Source organism: Macaca mulatta, chromosome 9 (assembly GCF_049350105.2).
Source record: "Macaca mulatta isolate MMU2019108-1 chromosome 9, T2T-MMU8v2.0, whole genome shotgun sequence".
NCBI classification, from domain to species: domain Eukaryota; kingdom Metazoa; phylum Chordata; class Mammalia; order Primates; family Cercopithecidae; genus Macaca; species Macaca mulatta.
This window is the reverse complement of record NC_133414.1, coordinates 76,029,579-76,053,739: the sequence shown is the minus strand read 5'-3', so window position 1 is coordinate 76,053,739 and position 24,161 is coordinate 76,029,579. Positions and strand designations below refer to the sequence as shown.

Sequence of the window (24,161 nt, the reverse complement as noted above, 5' to 3'; positions counted from 1 at the left end):
CACTACAAGAAAATCTATCTTACTTAATATTCTATTCACTTCTGTATCATCAATGCCTAGCACAATGCCTGGTACAAAGCTGGTACTCAATAATCATTGCACAAATAAATGGTCCCAATCCTCTATTTTAATTCTAACCATCCATCAAGGCCACTTTGCTTCTATACAAGCCATCCTAGACCATTCCAGTCCAAAGTCATCACTACCTCCTTTGAACTCAGACAACTTGCTGGCTCCGCAACTTACCTGGCAATTATTAACTATACATATGACATATATTGATAATTTTTCAAGGATATTTATTCATGAATCAAGACTGTATTTTATATTTTATACTTTTGTTGTTCTCCTACAGTTTTGTGATACAGCAGACATTTAATAAATATTTGCTATTTCACAACTGTCATGTTCCAAAATAAATTTTACATACCATACACAGATGATGCCCAATTAGCTTCAGCTTATTTCATCTCTGGGTATAAAAAACATTTTTTATGGTGAAATGAAGTCATATGATTGGCATACTTTAATAAATCAAGGTTCTTTTTACCAAACTTTTCCTTACAACTCTTGCCAATTCATTCAATAGCTCTGGAACCTGAAGCTTTTGCCTCACTACTGAGCAGCTGTATATCCAACTTGGCATTTTCCTTTTAAGGTAACTTGTTACCATAGTGTTCCCTTTCCCTTTCCCTCTCACTCCATCCCCTCACAGTCTCTTTTTCTCTCTCTTTCTGTTCCTTTGCTTTCACTAGGACACATGGTACTGAAGATTTATTTATTTTTATTATTTGAGACAGAATATCGCTCTGTCACCCAGGCAGGGGTGCAGTGGCACCATCTTGGCTCACTGCAGCCTCCACTTCTCGGGTTCAAGTGATTCTCCTGCCTCAGCCTCCCGAGTAGCTAGGATTACAGGTGCTTGCCACCACGCCCTGCCGCTAACTGTTGTTTGTTCGGTTGGTGTTTTTTTTTTTTTTTTTTTTTTTGAGACGGAGTCTCGCTCTGTCACCCAGGCTGGAGTGCAGTGGCCGGATCTCAGCTCACTGCAAGCTCCGCCTCCCGGGTTCACGCCATTCTCCTGCCTCAGCCTCCGGAGTAGCCGGGACTACAGGCGCCCGCCACCTCGCCCAGCTAGTTTTTTTTTTTTTTTGTATTTTTTAGTAGAGACGGGGTTCACCGGGTTAGCCAGGATGGTCTCGATCTCCTGACCTCGTGATCCGCCCGTCTCGGCCTCCCAAAGTGCTGGGATTACAGGCGTGAGCCACCGCGCCCGGCTTTTTTTTTTTTTTGAGACAGAGTCTCGTGCTGTCACCCAGGCTGGAGTGCAGTGGTATGATCTTGGTTCACTGTAACCTCTGCCTCCCAGTTCAAGCGATTCTCCTGCCTCAGCCTCCTGAGTAGCTAGGGCTACAGGCATGTGCCACCACACCTGGCTAATTTTTGTATTTTTAGTAGAGGCGGGGTTTCACCATGTTGGTCAGGCTGGTCTCGAACTCCTGACCTCAGGTTATATGCCCACCTTCGCCTCCCAAAGTGCTGGAATTACAGGCATGAGCCACTGTGTCCGGCCAAATTTTTGTATTTTCAGTAGAGATGGGGTTTCACCATGTTGGCCAGGCTAGTCTCAAACTCCTGACCTCAAGGGATCCTCCTGCCTCGGCCTCCCAAAGTGCTGGGATTACAGGCATGAACCACTGCGTCTGGCCTAAAGATTTATTTTAGTATGGTTAACAGTAATGGGAGTGGAAAGTAAAAAAAAAAAAATTTCCAGGAGTTATCTTTTTACATAGGTAAGTCCACAAAACAGACTTTGTAAACAAAAATTAAAATTCAAGCTGCTTTAAAATATAATGAAATAGAACTAGCAAGAAACACTGAAGTAGCTATGTCACGCCAAGGCTATATGGATTATCTGAAAATAAGTTATCTGGCTGGGTGTGGTGGCTCACGCCTATAATCCCAACATTTTCGGAGGCCAGGGTGGGCGGCTCACGTGAGGTCAGGAGTTTGAGACCAGCCTGACCAACATGGAGAAACCCCGTCTCCACTAAAAATACAAAATTTGCCGTGTGTGGTGGCGCATGCCTCTAATCCCAGCTACTCAGGAGGTTGAGACAGAAGAATTGTTTCAAGCCAGGAGGTGGAGGTTGCAGTGAGCCAAGATCATGTCATTGCACTTCAGCCTGGGCAAGAAGAGCGAAACTCCATCTCAAAAAATAAATAAACAAACAAACAAACAAATAATAAGTAATCCTCCTAAAGCAAAAGTACTAGAAAACACTTCAGTCAAATGACTTCAGATTTATAAGCAGGGCAACTGGCAACAGCATGTAAATGAATTCTAAGGTTGCCAATCAGAAATATTTTAGCTTAAAAAAAATTAAAACACATAAATTCAGCATTTAGGTTCAATCTGAAAGTCTCATAATTTGAGGTTAATATAACCCAGCAAATAATGTTAAGAAAATGACTCACGTTATAGGTGCTAAAATGAACATATACCCAATATTGACAATGCTCTCTAAGTAAAAAGGTGAATTTTTCTATTAATACTAACAGTCTTGATACTCTCAAGAGACAATCCAGCTTTACAAATCTAGAATCTGGTATACAAAGCAAAAAGTACATTTTTTAAGTATCTGGGGGAAAAAGGAGGTATCTGGGCAATCCAGGTCAAGTAAACTTTGTGGGGAGGAGAGAAAGCAATATTTATCAATTCAGGGTTTTGTGCTTTAATTACCTATACCAGCTTTGCTGATGTGGTAAGAAAGCACACATGCAGATACGGTTAGATATTTTTCCTAATTTTTTTCCATTTTCTTATTTCCTACATAGCTAAAGAATGCTTAATAGAACATAATTAAAAGGGTATATACCATCTCACTTAATAAGGTGGGTTAGATCAACTTTCAAACAGAGGAAGAATTTGACTTGAGCCAGCAGTTGGAGTAGGCTCAGACTGAATTTAATCAACCAAAAACCTAATCACCCATAATCAATGACATGGAATTACCACTAATAATTTTAGTGACAAGCTAATCACATTTACATATGAATCACCTACAGTATTCCAAGCTCCCAAATTTCACAAAAAGTGAATTTCAGGTATCTGATCTTAAACACAGAAAGACCTATACACCCTTAAAAACCTACATGACCATAAAATGTAGGCCTTATGACTAGAAACATAGAATATAAAATTTCGACACTAAGAAGTTCCAGGGAGGCAAGCCAGGCGCGGTGGCTCACGCCTGTAATCCCAACACTTTGGGAGGCCAAGATGGGAGGATCATGAGGTCAAGAGTTTGAGACTAGCCTGGCCAACACGGTGAAACCCCGCCTCTGCTGAAAAATACAAAAAATTAGCCGGGCATAGTGGCGCACACCTGTAATCCCAGCTACTTGGGAGGCTGAGGCAGGAGAATCGCTTGAACCCAGGAGGCGGAGGTTGCAATGAGGGAGATTGCGCCATTGCACTCCACTTGGGCAACAAGAGCGAAACTGTCTCAAAAAAATAAAAGAAGTTCCAGGGAGAAAAAGACTACTTGCATTTAATGCCAACAGATGGTCTCCATAATATTACTACTAAGAAAATGTATGGATACAAAACTACCACCACATTGTGGACTTAAAAGAAATTTGGATTTTAACAAGTTAAACTTAAGCTGAACTCACACAAGTCATCATTTATCTCAGGCAACCAGTATTCTGTACCATCAGGTATCACATTATAGAATAATTACTGAATAAAAGACAAGAAGAATCCTGAAAATGAAATTTAAAAGTGGATTTCTGGATCTGTAAGAAAGGTGAATTTCTCAGTAAATGCAGGAGACTCCATGAGCAGTGCAAAGTAGTCTGTTACACACCATCTTTAAACACATAATCCATACAGCATTCCAACTGGTTAACAAATTCCATAAAAAAATGAAAGTAGTCTCTATGAAGAGGGCTCAATGAAGCACAAGAAATATGATAACCATGAGCTTTATTTAACTATAATTTTCTATATTAACAAGCTCCTTTCCTATTTATCTAAATCAAATGGCTTTTATTCCACACCAATAATCTGCAAATATGACTGCCTTGGACTCACAACTCACCCCTAAGGAATCTGCCTTATGTTTGGAATCTTATTTTCACTGCATTAAAGCAGTACAGAAAAAAACATTACCACATATATGACAAGGAATAAGAAGATTCACAAGCATAAGGATAGCATAAACTCATTGTTCAGGAATGTGATTGGTTACCCCATCTAACAGTCTGGTGAAAAGTGCCCAGGGAAATGCACACACAACACAGAAATACAGTCAGAAAATGACTGTAGCCAATATCCCGTTCCCACCCCCACAAAACTCCAGGATTTCTTGACAGAACGAATGCCTGCATCACTTTTTTTTTTTTTTTTTAAGATTTATCTGTATAAGGATTCCATAAATTCTTTATTCAGCTCATTCCAATGCCTGGCCCAACTGGATATACTAGTAACTTACGCCTAGGTGCAAATCAGTGTTTTGTTTTTGTTTTTGGAGACAGGGTCGGGCTCTGTCGTCCAGGCTGGAGCACACTAGCGCAAATCTCGGCTCACTGCAACCTCCGCCTCTCAGGCTCCAGCGACTCTCGTGCCTCAGCCTCCCGAGCAGCTGGGACTACAGGGGAGCGCCACCATGCCCGGCTAATTTTTATTTTTTGTATTTTTGGTAGAGACAAGGTTTTGCCATGTTGCCCATGCTGGTCTCCAACTCCTGAGTTCAAGCGATCCGCCTGCCTCATCAGCATCCCAAAGTGCTGGGATTACAGGTGTGAGCCATCACACCGGGCCAAATTAGTATTACTCTTTTAAGAACCAAAGAAGGTTCAGGTTTAAAATTTTTAATTAAAAAAAAAAAAAAAGAAAAAAGGTTTCATTTTTTTTTTTTTTTTTTTGGAAACGAGGTCTCGCTCTGTTGCCCAGGCTGGAATGCAGTGGCATGATCTCGGCTCACTGCAAGCTCCGCCTCCCGGGTTCACGCCATTCCCCTGCCTCGGCCTCCCAAGTAGCTGGGACTACAGGCGCCCACCACCACGCCCGGCTAATTTTTTGTGTTTTTAGTAGAGACGGGGTTTCGCCGTGTTAGCCAGGATGGTCTCGATCTTCTGACCTCGTGATCCGCCCACCTCGGGCTCCCAAAGTGCTGGGATTACAGGCGTGAGCCACCAAGCCCAGCCGTTTTTAAATATTTTAATGGAAACATATGAGTCAGATTTCCAAAAGTAGGCTAACAGTGTTTAAATACTGTGCCAGTGTATTTGAGAAGCTGAATGAAAACAAAAGTACCTATGTTTTAAAAATAAATACAATACAAATAAGGAAAAGTTTATTCTACGATTTCAATTTATCAATCAAGATACATGGTAAAGAGAATCATTTCAATTATTTTTCACCTCCACAGCAGTGTTTGAGGTTGGTAGGCTCTCCCAGGAAGCTTGGAATCTTAAGCAACTCTCAATTAGCTCTCAATTTCTCTATTTTAAATTAATCTGCTGACCTGTTGTGGGTAAACATCCATAAATTCTGCCCTGGCTGAGAAACATTTAACTTTTTCGTCTAGGATGAGTGTGTGGGTGTGTGTTTGTAGGGGAGGAGTAACCCATTTTGACCAAAGTGTTGACGGTTTTCTAAGTAAATACTTCCTATCCACAATTTTGTTGTTGTTTATGCTGCTTTCTCTCCCTTTCTGCACTATAAAGGCTGGCCTCCCAATTCCTTACCCAACCCTTCACCAAGGTCCCATCCCACAAGGTTCCCCCAGTTTCTGCTCCGGGTGGCACCTGACGGCCAAAAGTGAACCCCTGCGGTTGTCGCTAGCTAGACGCGGATAGGGCGGACGACTGTCACTGGGGAGCAAGCGTGAGCCAAAGCCGAGGTGATTTCTGACTGCTCACCGGCGGGCCTCGCGTGGCTGAAGGTCTCCGAGCCCCTCAGTTCGCCCCGGCAAGCCAGAAGTGCAGCTGTCGCGGGGCAGGAAACTAATCGCGGCCCCTGCGCCGCTTTGACAGGCCGAGTGGGGAGAAAAGGGGCTCACCGCAGCTAACAGCCTCAACCCTTGGGCTAGGAAGCCACGGCAGCAAAACCTCCGCCCCGGCCTGAAAGCAACCGGTAGACCGCGGAGCCACTGCCACCGACTCAGTCCTGCCCAGCAGGGGCCCGCCCAGGGGCCACTCCCCAAGGGAGGCAGCCACTCACTCGCCCGCCCTTCCGGGCCCACTCCCGAGGGGACGGTCTCCCGCCCGCTCTCACACACAGCTAGCTCCTCAGGCCAGGCCCCCAGGGCTTCGTCCACCTCTCACCTTTGACGACGCGGTCAGCCCCGGGAGGGGGCGGCGGGGGCGGGGGCGGGGGCGGTGCAGCCCGGGCCGGCTCCGGGGCGGCCATGCTGGGCCCGGGGCTCGGCTAGGCTCTGGGCCGGGCGGGGTTGGGGGCGGGGGCGGCGGCTACCAGAGCCAAGCGGCGGCGCCGCCGGGGAACATGGCGGACCCTCTTTCCCTACAGAGGGGCTAAGACCGGCATGCACTGCGCGTGCGGGGGTGGGGGCGGGGTAGGCTCTAGGGACTTGGGCAAAATTACTGAGGCTAGGAGAGAAACAGGACGAGGCCAAGGGATCAGGTTAAAATTCTTTGCATGCGGAATCAAGAATGAGGAGATGGGGCAAGTCTGTAGCTAGGTGCTGCGATGAACGACTGCGAGAAAACACACCCGCTCTCATGGCATTCCCATTAAACTGAGGAGACGTGATTAAACCTCAGGATCTCCTACTAATAGAGAAACAAATGTATAACGATTTAGCTACCAGATCTGAATACTAAAGGGTTGGCAGGGGACCACAGAATAGAGGAAGCATTATAGGTTCTAGAGTGGAGAAAGGACCATCCAAAATGCAGTTTGAAAGAGAATTCTGGCCTTTGTGTTTAGAGTCTGGAATTGTCAAGAGTCTGAAGGCACAGAATAAGAATGCAGCTAGAGCAATTTCGGCGCCACAGTTTGTCAAAACAGGTAAGGGGAAGAAAGAAGATGACACCAAGAGATGTGCAAAGAATCTGAAGAATTCACCTGAAAAGGACACAGCCTCCTCCTGGAAGGCAGAGGAGTAAATAGGGAATTGGAAATTAATTCCTTATTTCTGTGCATGCACAGAACCTGGGCCCAGGTGATTATGGACCCTTTATAGAGACCAAGGTGACTGACATTCATGGGAAAGGGGGTAGAGGGAAAAGAATTGACTGTTTATCAAAAATTATTAGAGGAGTGCATCCACGACACCAGGAGATATGTTGAATCATGGACAGGGACCAGCATGTCCACTAAGCTCTATATATCTTGATGGTGCAGGATCCAAGTGGGATGGAACAACAAATTCCTGCCCATTGTCCTGCTCAATAATACATGTGCTCAGAATCTGTTCATAATGGATGGTGATAAGTAAGTAGTAGCCCGAAGGTCTCAAAGAGTACCTTTCCACCTCTTCTTTGTGTCAGTTTCAATCCTGAGACCCGAGGTGAAAGACGAAGGGAAAGACCAACAATGGGTATTTTCCAAAAAGGGAACCCACAAGCTATTATTTAGAGGGAAGAGTCTCAGGAGTGAGGCACGGGTGAAAATGGATTTTTCTGGCATGGAAGGCCATAACACTACAGGGGAAGGGAAAGGGAGAGGCCCCCATGGAAGGAGAGGAAGGAACAGGAGGCATGTCACAAACTTATAAGATAGAGGAAAGGTACCCAGAGTACATCGATCAGGAGTGAGTTTGTAAGAAGAGCTTGAATCCCCAGAAAATCTCCCTAAGGAGGGGAGGAAGGAAGGAAGTGTATAATGTACTGAGTACTGAATGCTCTATCAGGAAAGGGATGGGAAACATCCTAGCAGCAATAGTAAAAAGGACAGGCACCCTATTTTAGGACCCATTGATTCCCACCTTGATTGTATATCCTTCAACTCCTCTCTGGCTCCTCACTTCCACTCAGTCAAAAGCCACTTCATGTATTTATCTAGGCCTCCCCACCCCAGTACAAAAAAAGCAAGAGCATACAAAGGGAAGAATGACAAGGAATTAAATAGAACTATCTTATAGATTTATTAATGAAAAATACTTTACAAAAACAGTATGTTTGGCCTAAAATAGTTCAGCTGATTCTGAGGGTTCACAACAACAACTGAGCAAGTGGTAATAATGGCTGTGCTGAGGACAGAAGGCTGTGTTAGTGTGCCTGACTCCATCTGTTCAAAAGGGTGGATGTTATGTTGGCAGCTCCGCATTCTAGGCCTAAGGTTTGGAGGGCACAAGGAATGCTGACAGGCCATAATACCTGGGCAGGGGGCTGCCCTGATGATGTAATCAGAACCATGACCACAGGGCTACATGTCCCCCCCAGGATGGGAGATAGGGAAGACAAAGGGTCAGGTAATAGGGATAGGTGGATAAAACAAAGAGTAGAAGTTGGGAATATAGTAGGGAACAGAGGACGAGGGCTCAGGTGGAGGTGGGGACATAAAGCATCCAGGAATAAAATGTGACCTTAAGATCCTAAGGAATGGGTAGTATCCAGAGTAATACCATGGATTCATCTTTAAAGTGGCTCAGATAAAACCCTTAAACAGCAGCTGCTTCCTTTTGCTAGGGGGAATGGAAGTTGGAATTTCAAATATCCCCTCCCAAAGAATCAGGTCTTTTTAGAGGTTCCTGACACCCTTAGGAGAACCCACCAATTCTATGTTGAGATAAGAATAGCACAACCATGGCAGTGATGCAGGGTACCAACGCTGCCACAGTACAGTTTTTTTGTTTTGTTTTCCGAGACGGAGTCTCACTCTGTTGCCAAGCTGGAGTGCAGTGGTGCGATGTCAGGTCACTGCAACCTCTGCCTCCCGGGTTTAAGCAATTCTCCTGCCTCAGCCTCCCGAGTAGTTGGGACTACAGGCATGCACCATCACGCCTGGCTAATTTTTTGTATTTTGGTAGAGACAGGGTTTCACCATGTTGGCCAGGATGGTCTCAATCTCCTGACCTTGTGATCCACCCGCCTCAGCCTCCCAAAGTGCTGGGATTACAGGCATGAGCCACCGCGCCTGGCCCACAGTACAGTTTTACATAGAAAGGTGTAGCTCCAGGAAAGGAAAGGAGTAACCTTTACCATCGACTGTGCTGCAGGACTCTAGCCCTGATCTGCTCTCTTCTGGAGGCATCTGATAGAACAAACAGAAACCCTTCTCCCACTGTCCTCCTGTGTCCAGAGCGGGAGGCATAACTGCTTTGCCTCCAGTCGTCATCTGGGGGCATATCTACTCTTCGAGGACCAGGGGTTCGGGACCCTGGAACAGGATCTGAATTCCAATCTGACCTCCGGGGTACATGAAGACTGCTAGATGGTGGGTACACAGGATGAACAATGGGAGGGTGGGAGGGTGAATGGGAAAGATCACCCCAGGACTGAGCGTGAGGAACCTGAAGGCCCTTGCTTTTTTCTGGTAGTGTGGCAGTGTAGGTTAGCTGAGGATTGCACCCTGGAGTAGTCAGGAATCTGGTCCCAATATGCTGGTTAGTCTCTGACCAGGGTGCCCAGGAGGTGTCTGTTCTGGAACGATGGGGGAGGCTCTGGTAATTCAAAGTCCTTCCTGTGTACTTGGCCCCTTGGGAAGTTTCACCCCTGTCACACATAGCCAGAAACTGCTGGACACTCCTCGAAGTTCCTGGGGAAAGAAAAGAAACCCAAAGACTGAGCATCTTCAGAATACCATTCTTCCCAGAGAGCCATGCCTAGCTGTTTAGCCCAATTCCCTACCAAGAGCATACACACAAGGGAAAGAAGGAACCAAGCTGTGCTTTTGATTCCATTTTTTAAAATTCCTAATATACATCAAAATCAAATATCATACTTCCAACCTGGGCAAATGAAACAGTCTCATGGATGTTGCCATACCTCTACCTCCCTCCACTATAATCTCTTATCCACTATACACACGCATACAAAAGGAGGGCTCCCTAATATATAGCAATATATAGCAAACGTATACTCCGTTTGTGATGGCTATACTTCTAGAACCACCATACCAAAACCTCACTCAGCTTTTCTTTTTTAAAAAAATAGAGATGGGATCTCACTATGTTGCCCAGGCTGGTCTCGAACTCCTGGGCTTAAGCAATCCTCCCATCTTGGCCTCCAAAGTGCTGGGATTACAGGTGTGAGACACTGTGCCTGACTTTTTTTTGTTTTTTCCAACTTTTCTTAAAATGTTATCTTCACTTCAGTTAAGCTGCCTTCGTTTGATCTCTGAGATCTAATGTGGAATGCCTTTTCTTATACATTTATTCAACTTTGGCACTGTTAATATCTTGGGCTGATAATTCTTTGTTGGGGTTGGGAAGAGACTGCCCTGTGCATTGTGTGACATTTAGCAGCATCCCTGGCCTCTACCCACTAGATACCAGTAGTACATCCCCTTTATCCGCTGAGAACCACTGCCTCAAGCTTGGACATCCAGCGCATGAGGGGAAAAAAGAGAACATCTCACTTGGAAGGTCAAAGAAAGCCAAAATGATGTTGCCCACCTTCCCCACAATTGTCTGGGTCTGTACACATGGTGTGGGTACTCCATGTACAGGGTCTTTCCAATTCTCCCACTCATTCCTTGTCTTCCTAGACCATCCCTCAGCTGAGACTCAGAGGACAGAAGGAGAGAAAACTAGCTGATAGAGATGACCATTTCTGTTCTGGGGGTGTCCCAAAGACTGGGTATTAACTCCCCTTTGTCAGTTAAAAGCTTATTCTATCATGACTGAAGCAGTTCATTCTCATAAGTAGACAGACTCTAGGGGTGCTGGTCTAGACCCTTGGTCTAAGAATCATGGTGCCCAACAAATGATTTAATATTTATCTGGATCAATGCACGACTTTGAAGCAGTAATTCATACCCTCACACCACTCCACCTTGGGATACCCCCCTCCCCATAGGTATACTGATTTGACCCTATGAGGCCCCTGAAAAGGTACCAAATTCTGGCATATAATATTAGATTTGGGGGAGTTACCTGGGAGTCTATGGGGCTCCCCTGCCACGCTGGGCATCAGGACATCTGGGGACAGGAACTGTGGTTGGGGAGGGTAGAGTTGGGGACCGAGGAGAAACACAGAAGGGTCATGGATGACAGGGAGGGAAGAGGAGCTGGAACAACGGTGCCCGGTTTCCAAAGGCTTCCTCACGTTTGATGAATCCTTATAATGAGACAAGACAAAAAAACATAGAGAGGAGGATTAACACAAAGCAGGATGTAGTTGGGTAAACACAGTGAGGCAAGCAAAGGGAAATGGAGGGAACCAGAGCACAAACATGCCTACATGCCTTGTTCTGCAGTAGGACCCAATTTATTCAGTCACTCTCCCTGCCAGCCCTCTAAGAAACTGCAAACTTCAGATCCTTATCCCTTAATCAGTCCTCCTCATATCCCTCACCTTCCCAACCCTACCATTCAGGTCTTTAGCAAACTCCTTAATGCTAACAGTAGAATTAGAGAGATTGAGATAGAAATTTAAAAATAAAAACAAAATATGAGAAATTCAGAAAGCCTGAGAGAATGAGAAAAAAAAAAAATCCTTATTCTAAGTACTGGGAATAAAACTATATATGTTTAAATGTAGAATCAAGAACTCTACCCCATCTTCTCTCCTGTCACTGCTATACATTCCACAGCTTCCTCTTTTGCCTGTCAAGTTTGTATTTACTGATGCTTATGTCCTGCTCTATTCCCTATTAATTATCTACTTTTATGACAAATACCCAGAAATATTCCCCTTTAATATCTGAAACAGTAGCATATCCAAAATCGAACCAAAATCCTTCCAAACTCCTCCTCCTGGTACCTCATTTTCCTAAATCACCCATATTCAAACATTGGCAATGACCTTGATTTCCTACTTCGCATCCACAGTTCCATTACTTGCCAAGGACTATCATTTCTACCTATGGGTTTTATATTTAAATTCACCTGGACTACTGCAACAGCCTTCAATCTGCTCTTCCTATCTCCTATCCACTCCTTACCATGGTCTACAAGGTCCTATGTGATATGGCCCTACTGCTCCTCACTTTATTTCCTATCATTCCTGGAGCTTTTACACTCTAATTTTAATGTTCCTCAAACACACCAAGCTCATTGCTACCTCAGAGTCTTTATACTTACTGTTTCTGTTACCAAGAATATTCTTCTGATGGCTCACACCTTCATATCACTGAGGTCTCTAATCAAAAGTTACTTCCTTAGAGCTGATTTCCCTCACTACCCTACTATCAGGAATAGCCCTCAAAAAAAAACACTATTACCTCTTTACTCCTTATTCTCTTGCCTTATTTTATTATTCTTTATCATACTTATCATTGTCTGGCATTATATCATTTATTTGTTTATTGTCTTTCTCCCCTATTTCTTTTTACTTCAGTATCCCTAGCACCTTGAACAGTGCCTAGAACAATGTGGGCACTTAGTAATAATACGTTAAATAAAATAATCTATATGCCAGTATGTCTAATTTCCTTTATGAGACTGCAAGCTACTCAAGGGCAGAATTTGTGTTGTTTCATCAGTGTATGCTCACAGCACCTACCACAACATGGCACAAAATAAGCATTTATCATACCGCCTAAGTCCAGGTGCCACTCCTCTCAGCATGTGACATAGCTAATTACTCCTTTCTTCTTGAAACATTCTCCCCTTGGTGCCTATGGTACCACACATCCCTGGTTTCCCTTCAGTCTCTCTAGTCTTTTTTTCTCAGTCTCCTTTTAGGGTTCTTCAAAAGAAGAACCACCTTAAATCTAATGCTCTTTAGGGATATGTCCTGGCTCCTCTTCTCTTTCTGCAAGTCTTTTCCTCTTTTCAATGGGTATGATTCCCAAATTTCAATTTCCAGCTTATATATCTCATTCCAAAAGCCTGCCAGATATCTCCACTCAAGCTTAATATATGCAAAACTGAATACATATCTTCCCTTAAATATATCATTATCTAACCATAAAACTTGAGTATCATCCTTTACCCCCTCTCCCAACATCCAGGCAGGCACCAACTCCCACTGATGTTTACTTCCTAACTGGGTCTCAAATACGTTGACTTATCTCTATCCTTCCAAACTACTTACTGTGACATACAGGGCTGTCTGCGGTCCATAATATTCTTTGTATCCTCTCGTCAACACTCTCCATCATCTCCCCTCGCCAGACTTTCTAATCCTGCCATACTAAATAAGCTTATTTTAATTCAGTTAATATTTGCTCAGGTCCCTTTTACCTGCTATATTCTTTTTGCTTCCTCCAGGAAGCCTTCCATGATACCTCAAGCCTGATTTAAATGTCCCTTCTATTATGTTCTCATAGGATCAAATCCTTAATACATTATAATTGTTTATTTATCTGTCCTTCACTGTAGACTGTAAGCTCCATAAAAGCAGGGACTACATCTAATTCACCATTGTATCTCCAGCACCTAGCACAATACCTAGAACACACTCAATAAGCACTTATTTATTTGTTTATTTTTGTGTTAGGAATCTTGTGACAGAATCAGTAAGTATTTATTTAAAAGAATGAATCAATGAATGATACAGAAGTCAGAAGAAAGGAAGCCAATTCTCCTTGGAAGATAACAATTTGCCATTAAATGAATTGAAAGTACATGAGAACAAATGCTAGGCAGGAGAGTCCACCTTTTCCAAAAAAGAATGGCAGCCTGATCAGAATTGTTTAGGAATTTATGAACAATAAATTGAATGAATCTTATTATAAATTCAGCTGAGTTTTTCTGTTTGTTTTGTTTTGTTTTTGAGACAGAGTCTTGCTCTGTCGCCCAGGCTGGAGTGCAGTGGCTCAATCTCAGCTCACTGCAACGTCTGCCACCCAGATTCAAGCGATTCTCCTGCCTCAGCCTACTGAGTAGCTAGGAGTACAGGCACCCCCTCCCACCATGTCCAGCTAATTTTTATATTTTCGCCATGTTGGCCAGGCTGGTCTCGAATTCCTGACCTCAGGTGATCCACCATCCTCGGCCTCCCAAAGTGCTGGGATTATAGGCATGAGCCACCACGTCTGGCCTCGGCTGATTTTTAAAAATTAGAAAAATGAGTACCTCTTAGGAGGGAAACTGAATCTGAAGAGCTGGTAGAAGACAGACTTGGTTTTCACCATATATGCTTTTATACCTTTTTATTTTTGTACCATGTATTTAAAACCTGTTTTTACATTTTTCCTGAACTGACCTAGTGGACAACCTTCAGTGCACTGGTACTTTGTACCCTGACCTCTACTGTAATGAAAACTCAACTTGGGCAAGGAAGTGAAATTCTCCAAAGGTATGATTACCTACAGACCTAGCCACTGATATTATTTAAGTCTGTTGATCTCTAATGGCTTGGGCTTTCCTGCCCCTTCTGCCTACACATTACTGCATTAGTACCATATGAAAATTTGCAAGGCTTTTTTCTTTTTCTTGCTGATGCACATGCTTCACTTTAGATTGAAAACACACTGAATTCTATTCAGTCACATACTGGGGGTGAGGGGAAAAAGCAAACCAATACCGCATCCCATTTCTTTCCTTCTTCCTTTGATTAGTGCGGTGGCTTCTGACCCAATCAGCAGCCTTTGCTTCTCAGATTCCTCTCAAGGCCATTATGACTCTTCTCACCCTAGGAAACCCTACAACACACACAGCCTTTCAGAACTGCTACAGGGAATGGACATTCCTCCAGGCTCCAACTGAATGTTTGTAAATAAAATAATGACTGCGTGTCCTTATTTTTGCTGAGTACACAGGGCTTTTCCTCACACTACAACCTTCACTTTCTCCCTGCTTCTTCACCTGCACTGTATTTTTGCTTAGCAAGGAGGAAGGTGCTCTGAATAGATGGACCCTGATTCTACTTACAAAACTGTGGGAAGAAACTGGAGCTTCCTCCCTCTCTGAGACAACGGTGCCACTGAGACTGCGTGAGATGCGACGTAAGTTCTCTGCACTGTACTGCTCATCCTCCCCACACTCCCTGCTGAGGCCTCGGCAAGGTGTAGCCTTCAAACACACAGACACATACAGGCAGACACATAATACCAGACTTATGGTTTTCCCACAGACACTATCCTCAGGGTATGGGAAAGAATAGGGGAAGACTCAGTAGTAATAGACACCTGAATTACATGTATTGGTAAGATAGTGGCCATGTAAAAATCTCCTCTAATTCAAAAGAAGCCCAATCATAGACCTTATTTTCTTCTGATAGCCCCATATCACCATGCCTCTGCCTTATCATCATCCCTACCAGACATATCTTTCCATAATTCCTTCCCCAACACACCACCCCAGGTCCAGCACCTTAGCACCTGAGGCTGCTACCTGAGAAGTACACACTGTTCTGGCTTCATGGAGACTCTGCTCCATTTCTGCTGTTGGAGTCTTTGAGAGACCAGGATCAGGGGCTGAGTGCAACCTCCTCCCCATGCCATCTGCAGAGCCTGAAGAGGAAAACATAAATACAAGTTGAGGCTGTTTCTTCTGCTAGGGCCTAACCTCTAAGCCTAGCAGCACAAACTCAGGAGTTGTTGTTTCACTAAATAATAAATATGCATTCCTGAATTCAACGGGGGGACATGCTCCTGAAATTTAGAAACAAGAGGGGCCAGATGTGGTGGCTCACGCCTGTAATCCCAGCACTTTGAGAGGCCGAGGCGGGTGTATCACAGGCCAGGAGATCGAGAACATCATGGCTAACACAGTGAAACCCCGTCTCTACTAAAAATACAAAAACTTAGCCGGGCATGGTGGTGGGCACCTGTAGTCCCAGCTACTCGGGAGGCTGAGGCAGGAGAATGGCGTGAACCCAGGAGGTGGAGCTTGCAGTGAGCCAAGATCATGCCACTGCACTCCAGCCTGGGCGACAGAGTGAGAGTCCGTCTCAAGAAAAAAAAAAAAGAAAGAAACAAGAATTTTAGAATATGGATAGTTTACTGAATGTCCCCATCTTGCTTCATTTCATTTTTGTAAACATAATCAGCTTCTGTCAGACTTGGGCTCAAGACTTACAGACAGAGGAAATTATCTAACACAGTGATTTTCTGAAGTATCTGTGGTGACAAAAGAAATTATCTCCAGTCTAGTTCAGAATTGAAATGATCAAAATAATCATCTATCAAACCTCCTCATTTTATATAACAGGAAAATGAGTTCCAGGGTCTGACAGTTTAGTAGTTTAATGAGGATTAAAACTCTCTTGATTTTCAGCACAGTACTCTTATCATCTCACCTGGTGACCTGGTGACCTCTTGTACTCTGAGCAGGAGCACCTCAGGAATGTTTTACACATGTAATGCTCTTTTCTCCTTAGCTTCTCTCAAATCATTTAAATTCTAAATAACTACTAAATGCTTACCTCTCTTCAAAACCTTTCTAGATTGTTCAGAGTTGCTCTAAACTGGATTGGTGACTCCCAAGGGGCTAACCCCAATCCAGCTAATTAAGTTTTCCATTCTGAAACTGTATATGCCCTTGACCTACATTTGACACATATGTCCATGGCCAATTCATGTCTTGATTTGATGATGTGATTCTAATATATCTATATCTGGCTGAAGCTGATATTATTCATGTAAGTACTGTAAGACCAGTTATTTTCAGTATTCCTGGGTACTTAAATGCAGTGCTTTCAATACCACCTCAGATTCATCTGGGAACTTTTAAAAATATAGCTTTCTGGATGTTACCACAGACCTGAATCAGAAGGTTTGTGGTTGGTGCCTGGGAATTTTCATTTTTGAAAGGTTCCTAAAAAGTCCAAGAAAATATCCTTGGCCGGGCATGGTGGTGTACACCTGTAATCCCAGCACTTTGGGAAGTTGAGGCGGGCGGATCGCGAGGTCAGGAGATCAAGACCATCCTGGCTAACACGGTGAAACCCCATCTCCACTCAAAATACAAAAAATTAGCTGAGCATGGTGGTGGGCGCCTGTAGTCCCAGCTACTCGGGAGGCTGAGGCGGGAGAATGGTATGAACTCGGGAGGCAGAGCTTGCAGTGAGCCAAGATCACGCCACTGTACTCCAGCCTGGGTGACAGAACAAGACTCCATCTCACAAAAAAAAAAAAAAATATATATATATATATATATATATATATCCTTGAACATTATTGGGGGAAATGTGAAATGTTACAGTCTTCCTAAAAAGCAACCTGGTAATCGCCAGTAAAATAAAAAATATATTTATCCTGTTGCCCAACAATTCTAATCCTGAGAAGAAGAAGAAAAAAATACCAGTTCATAACAACATATGTGTAAGAATATTTTCTACTGACATAATTTATAGTAGCCAAGAACTAGAAATAAAGTAATGCCCATCTATAGAAGAATAGCTAAATACATTATGGTTTAATACTAAATATTGTTCAGTCACTTAAAAAGAATGAACTGAGTTAAACGAGATGATGTGAAGGAATTTTAATGAAATGTTGCATTAAAAGGAAAAAATATGTAAAATGATATACAAGCAAAAAAAAAAAAACCACTTTCTGTATATGTAGGTCTACATAGGATTGTATGAACAGAAAAATACAATGTATGCACACTACATAATTACCTGGGGAAGGAGGGATGGCTGTGAGAGAAGAGACAGGAAAATTGTGTATAATAAAAACAGCATGTGTATTATGTTCTTATTTCTATAAAATTATTCATGTGTTTTTTGGGTTTTCTGAGCCACTCCTCAGATGACTATAGGTAGCCAGGTTTAAGGATTACAGCTAAGGCCAGGCGCAATGGCTCATGCCTGTAGTCCCAGCACTTTGGGAGGCCAAGGCAGGCAGATCACGAGGTCAGGAGTTCGAGACCAGCCTGACCAACATGGTGAAAACCCCATCTCTAACAAAAATACAAAAACTAGCCAGGCGTGGTGGTGGGCGCCTGTAATCCCAGTTACTCAGGAGGCTGAGGCAGGATAATCACTTGAACCCGAGAGGCAGAGGCTGCAGTGAGTCGACTTCGCGCCACTGCACTCCAGCCTGGGCAACAGAGACTCACTCCATCGCAAAAAAAAAAAAAAAAAAAAAAAAAAAAAATTACAGCTATGGCCGGCTGTGGTAGCTCATGCCTGTAATCCCAGCACTTTGGAAGGCTGAGGCAGTAGGATCACTTGAGCCTAGGAATTCAAGACCAGCCTAGGCAGCATAGTGAGACCCCATCTCTAAAAAAAGAAAGAAAAAAAAGCATTAAAAAATTAGCCAGGTATGGTGGTGCACATCTGTATTTGGAAGCCTGAGGCAGGAGGATCATTTGAACCTGGAAAGTGGAAGCTGGAGTGAGCCATGATCGTGCCACTGTACTCCAGCCTGGGTGACAGAGTAAGACTTTGTCTCAAAAAAAAAGAGAAAAGAATTACAGAGTAATGTTTAGAATTGGCTGTTCCTCTAATCAAGCCAAGTGTGACTCCTAGACAAGAAGGTAGCCACTGGAACCTCCTGAAGGGAGTAGAATCTGATTTCTTTAAAAGAAGGCAGGGTGCGATGGCTCACACCTGGAATCCCAGCACTTTGGGAGGCTGAGGCAGGTGGATAACCTGAGGTCAGGAGTTCAAGAGCAGCCTGGCCAACATGGCGAAACCCTGTCTCTACTAAAAATACAGAAATTAGCCGGGTGCAGTGGTGTGCACCTGTAGTCCCAGCTACTCCGGAGGCTGAGGCAGGAGAATCACTCGGAGGCAGAGGTTGCAATGAGCTGAGATCGCACTGCTGCACTCCAGACTAGGTGATAGAGCGAGAATCCATCAGGAAAAAAAAAAAAAAAATTAAGCAGAGGTAGAGGTGGCCATTTGTAAGGGAATTTCTAGAATAAATAAAAGATAGGGTTAAGATGATGTCTACTCACTGATCAATCATAACAAAAGAAAGACTACCAGACATTATGTATTTGCTGATATGGCGTAAGAAATACAAAGAACTTCCTATTAAATATTATTGTTTTTAAAATTTGTATCTGATTTTAATTGAGCCTCTAGCTCTAAGTACTAAGCTGCAGGAAAAATGAGGGCTAGAAGAACATGGTGGTTTTTTTGGGACAGAGTCTCCTTCTGTTGCCCAGGCTGGAGTGTAGTGGCCTGATCTCAGCTCACGACAACCTCCGCCTCCCGGGTTCAAGTGATTCTCCTGCCTCAGCCTCCCGAGTAGCTGGGACTACAGGTGCGTGCCACCATGCCCGACTAATTTTTATATTTTTAGTGGAGACAGGGTTTCACCATGTTGGCCAGGCCGGTCTTGAACTGACCTCATGATTTGCCTGCCTTGGCCTCCCAAAGTGCTGGGATTACAGGCGTGAGCCACTGCACCCGGCCACAACAAGTTTTTTTTTCTTAAAGACTTAAAACTATAATCAGCAAAATCTACAATGTGTGAAATGTTAAAAGACAATGACCAAATTTCTTCAACAAATAAATGGAAGGGGAAAAAACAGAGGGTATCATACTGACAAAAAAACCCAAAACCAAAAACAACAACAACAAAAAAAAGACTTACGAACCTTACCATCAAAAAGCAATGTGTGTGTCTTGTTTGAATCCTGACTTGAAATAAAACAACTGTAAAAAGACATTTATGGGACCACTGAGAAAACTGGAATATTGGCTAGGTATTATATTAATAAATTATTGTTAATTTTTTAGGTATAATAATATTATAGGTTTGTCTCTTAAAAAAGAATCTGGCCGGGTGCGGTAGCCATGCTTGTAATCCTAGCACTTTGGGAGACCAAGGCAGGTGGATCACCTGAGGTCAGGAGTTCAAGACTAGCCTGGCAAACATGGTGAAACCCTGTCTCTACTAAAAAAAAATATATATATATATATATTTGTATATATATATATATATATACACACACACACAAAAATTAGCCAGGCGTGGTGGTGTGCGCCTGTAATCCCAGCTACTCAGGAGGCTGAGGCAGGAGAATCACTTGAACTCAGGAGGCAGAGGCTGCAGTGAGTCGAGATCGTGCCACTGCATTCCAGCCTGGGTGACAGAGTGAGACTCCATCTCATTTAAAAAAAAAAAAAAGAATGTTTATTTCTGAGAGATACATGTTAAATTAATATAATGTCAGAGATTCAGAGATTTGTTTTAAAATAATCTAGAGGAGGCTGGGCATGGTAGCTCATGCCTGTAATCCTAGCACTTTGGGAGGCTGAGGCAGGTGGACTACTTGAGCTCAGGAGGTAGAGACCACCTGGGCAACATGGCAAAACCCTGTCTCTCCAAACCACACAAAAAAATTAGCCAGATGTGGTGGTGTGTACCTGTGGTCCCAGATACTCAGGAGGCTGCGGTGGGAGGACCTCAGAAGTGGCCCTGATGGCATCACTGCATTCCAGCCTGGGCAACAAAGCAAGACCTTGTCTCAAAAAATAAGATAAAATAAAATAAAATAATGTAGAGGGGAAAGGAAAGTGGTGGAGGTATAGCTAAATCAAAACTGGCCATATGCGCAGTGGCTCACTCCTGTAATCCCAGCATTTTGGAAGGCCAAGGTGGGCGGATGACGAGGTCATGAGATGGAGACCATCCTGGATAATATGGTGAAACCCCATCTCTACTAAAAATACAAAAATTAGCCAGGCGTGGTGGTGCACACCTGTAGTCCCAGCTACTTGGGAGGCTGAGGCAGGAGAATCACTTGAACTCAGGAGGCAGAGGTTGCAGTGAGCCGAGATCGCGCCACTGCACTCCAGCCTGGGAGGTAGAACAAGACCTCGTCTAAAAAATAAATAATAAAATAAAATAAAATAACTGCCATATGTTGATAACTGCAAGATAATCACTATGGAAGCTGGTTATAAGTACCCGGAGGGTTATCATAACATTTATTTTGTCTTTTTTTTTTGAGATGGAGTTTTGCTCTTGTTGCCTAGGTTGTAGTGCAATGGTGTAATCTCAGCTCACTGCAACCTCCATCTCCCGGGTTCAAGCAATTCTCCTGCCTCAGCCTCCTGAGTAGCTAGGATTACAGGCGTCCACCACCACCACGCCCAGCTAATTTTTTGTATTTTCAGTAGAGCCACGTGGGCCAGGCTGGTCTCCAACTCCTGACCTTAGGTGATCCATCCGCTTTGGCCTCCCAAAGTGCTGGGATTACAGTGTGAGTCACTGTGCCCGGCCTACTCTTATTCTTTACTTTTGAATATATTTGAAATTTCCCATAACAAAAGGTAATTTCTTATTTTTTAGATATCTATAAGATGGTGTCTGCTCAAGTTCAAAGTACGATGAAATTCAGAATATAGGTCAAGAGCAGTGTTTATATAACACTTTAGGAACTACAATTATGTCAAAATCTGGTCACAAAAGACCACATACTGTATGATTCCATTTATATGAAATGTCCAGAACAGGCAAATCTCTAGAGACAGAAAATAGATGAGTTGCCTGGGGTTGGGGGAAGAGGAGGAGGAGATAAAGAGTGATTTGCCAATGGGTACAGAGTTTCTGGTTAAAACGCTTTTTTTTTTTTTCTTTTTGAGACAGGGTCTCACTCTGCCACCCAGGCTGAAGTGCAGTGGCGCAATCTCAGTTCACTGCAACCTCCACGTCACCAATTTAAGTCATTCTTGTGCCTCAGCCTCCCAAGTAGCTGGGATTACAGGTATGTGCCACCACGTCCAGCTAATTTTTGTATTTTTAGTAGAGACGGGGTTTCACCATGTTGGTCAGGGTGGTCTCGATCTCCTGACCTCAAGTGATCTGCCCTCGGCCTCCCAAAGTGCTGGCATTATAGGAGTGAGCCACCGCGCCCGGCCCTGAACCATTCTTTAGCACAGCATACGGGAGAAGCCATGGGCAAATACTTAGTAATCTCTTACTTTAGAAGGAGGGAAGTTGCCTGTGAGTGATAATTCTGCCCCTTCCTCCACTCTAGCCAGAAAAATGTCTAGCTCTTGTCATGGAGGCTTTCTGAGTAAAGTAGAAAGTTCTACTACCTCCTACTAAGCTGGGGATACTATCTGTATAGAATACCCCCTTCTGATCTTTCCCTGCTTTCAGCTTTTATATGATCCTCCCTCCTCCCCCCAACCCCTGTTTGCATTCTTACCTGTTTGGCTAAGTGGGTGCCAGGCTGTATCCTGCTGCCCCCATCCAGAACAGCCAAGTTGTGAAGCGTGAAGACTGGCCTGATACAGAGACTCCAATTCTGAGGTCTCCTGCTCTGTGTCTTGGTTCCAATGTGGATGCAAAAGGATGTGATTTCTCTCTGGATAGGTTACACACATATGGGAATCATGAGGGGAGGACTTCATTCCTGGCCTAGAGGCCGCATGTTTAGGCTGAGAATCACAGAACCTTGTGACATTCACCCAGGAATCCAAAGGCAAGGAAGTCCCCAAGTCAGCACTGCTGCCCAGATCCTTAGACCTAGCATCTCTCACTTGGAACGGCTTCTCTTGGTATATGTCTGGCTCTGCCAACCTGGGCTGTCCTCCCCTAGAAGTTTCACCATTAGGCAACCCAGAGTTTAAGGCAAGAGAAGAATGTTCAGTGGACTCTTCCCAGGAAAGTGGTTTGTCCCCACTCTCCAGAGAGGATTGTTGCTTTGCCCATGGCCAGTGGCCTTTCTCTTGACCCTGTGAGAAAGGAGGCTTAGAATCAGAAGGGGAAGAGTTCTTCCTTAGACTACCTGACAAACTTATATCCTTGAAACCTGTACTATCTCTCATGGAGACACCCTGCATCCTCTGGAACTGCTCAGCCAGAGAACGGACAAGCCCCTTCGTGCTGGGAAACTCTGGCCTGTAGGGCTCCTCACTGCCTCTGTCCACTTTTAAAGTCAATGAAGTTTTGAGGCTTTGGCCTTGGAGGCATTGGTTAGTTTTCTGCACAGGATCAGGACAGCGAAGCACAGATGAAGAAGCAACAGGCAGTATGGGGTGGCAGGTTCTATACAGGGGAAGGCTGGGCTGAGCTGATGAATTTGAAGGACTACAGCCTAGGCTATGTTCATCTCCCCTCTCAGAGGTGGCTATTCCAGGCATCACCAGGGAGGGGTTATTAGCAGGGTCCCTCTTTTCTTGGAATAGCTGTTCTTGAGCAATGCCTCTTCCTTCTTGTGGAGGTAGCTTGCTGCAACTGCTGTTGTCACACCTAGAGCCTTGCAGCTTACCCTCTGGGGCATCCAATGGCTCCCAACTATGAGGAGAATTCTTCTCAGTCCATCCTGGTGTTTTAGGTAAACCTTGCCTGTGGAATGCAGAGGGTTCAATGTTGTCTACTTCAACCGAAGTCAGAAGCTTCAAGGCAGATCTACTGGGGGAGCTGTGCTGTGGGGCAGATGACACTGGAGATAGTGATGAGTGTGACTCATGGCAGGAAGCAGGTGAATGGAAGAAAGAACTGGCCCCAAACTCTGTATCCGTGCCGGGTTCCAGTTGGGCCTCTTGGCTTAACAATACTTGGAGCGGGATAGGCTGTTCACTGAAACAAATGGAGACAGCTAGTCATAAGCTGCCTTGACTGACAGGAACGCTTACAGAAAGAACTGTTCATTCCATTCCCATTTCTAGCTATTCACACAGGGAATGGTAAAAATAAACAGAAAGACAAGCACAAGTAGAGTCAGTAGTTCAGAGGATCACAAAAGAAAAGGCACATGGTCAGCTCACACCAAGGTAAATAGGTAACATTAATCCTCTTTATTAAATGCCCTCACTAAAGGTGCACAGTAACATTAAGTGGACCCCTTGCCAATATTCTTCACTACCTGTGAAGTCGCATTCCAATCACATTCTACTTGCAAATTAGGAAACAAAATCAGCTAGTCTCACATGCAGATGACATGGAAGGTAAGCAAAGCCTGAAAATCACTCATACCAAACAGCAAAAATCCAGGATGCTATACAGGGAGGCAAGTCCTACCTGGAGTCCTGAGAGGCAGCCCAGCCAAAGGAACCATGAGGCCACATTTACAAAATACACGGTGATTTGGGCTCATGGGAATACACAGAAATCAACCATTTCAAATATGTTTTTAAAATCTGGATTTTGTTCTATTAGTCACTGAGATGTTTCCCCAAAGCAATATGACTCTCTTGAGATTTAGGAGTAGGAGTAGGGATTA

At 44.0% G+C, this 24,161-nt stretch overlaps 2 protein-coding genes and 1 long non-coding RNA gene across 67 annotated transcripts in view; 1 reads left to right on the top strand and 2 right to left on the bottom strand.

Annotated features, from left to right (window-relative positions):
- Window positions 1–6,556, bottom strand: part of PPP3CB (protein phosphatase 3 catalytic subunit beta) — a 60,641-nt gene extending 54,085 nt beyond the window's left edge. For 10 of the 16 annotated variants that reach the window (XM_028826475.2, XM_028826479.2, XM_028826481.2 and 7 more), the window contains exon 1: window positions 6,337–6,556. In XM_028826475.2, the coding sequence (XP_028682308.1) occupies window positions 6,337–6,421 (85 nt within the window). In that variant the 5' untranslated portion in view covers window positions 6,422–6,556. Of the gene's footprint in view, window positions 1–5,931 lie in introns of all 16 variants that reach the window. The other 6 variants (XM_015147315.3, XM_077946602.1, XM_077946604.1 and 3 more) reach the window with 1 other exon arrangement.
- LOC107000156 (uncharacterized) overlaps window positions 6,240–24,161 on the top strand; it is a 28,726-nt gene continuing 10,804 nt past the window's right edge. The window contains exons 1-3 of the long non-coding RNA XR_001447142.3: window positions 6,240–6,349; window positions 6,959–7,039; window positions 21,574–21,695. This is a non-coding gene — a long non-coding RNA (uncharacterized LOC107000156). The remainder of the gene's footprint in view (window positions 6,350–6,958; window positions 7,040–21,573; window positions 21,696–24,161) is intronic.
- Window positions 8,094–24,161, bottom strand: part of USP54 (ubiquitin specific peptidase 54) — a 117,911-nt gene continuing 101,843 nt past the window's right edge. For 19 of the 50 annotated variants that reach the window (XM_077946564.1, XM_077946581.1, XM_077946573.1 and 16 more), the window contains 5 exons: window positions 22,143–23,518; window positions 15,417–15,535; window positions 14,955–15,095; window positions 11,070–11,253; window positions 8,094–9,730 (listed from right to left, as the gene is read on the bottom strand). In XM_077946564.1, the coding sequence (XP_077802690.1) occupies window positions 9,171–9,730; window positions 11,070–11,253; window positions 14,955–15,095; window positions 15,417–15,535; window positions 22,143–23,518 (2,380 nt within the window). In that variant the 3' untranslated portion in view covers window positions 8,094–9,170. Of the gene's footprint in view, window positions 9,731–11,069; window positions 11,254–14,954; window positions 15,096–15,395; window positions 15,536–22,142; window positions 23,519–24,161 lie in introns of all 50 variants that reach the window. The other 31 variants (XM_077946558.1, XM_077946562.1, XM_028826459.2 and 28 more) reach the window with 5 other exon arrangements.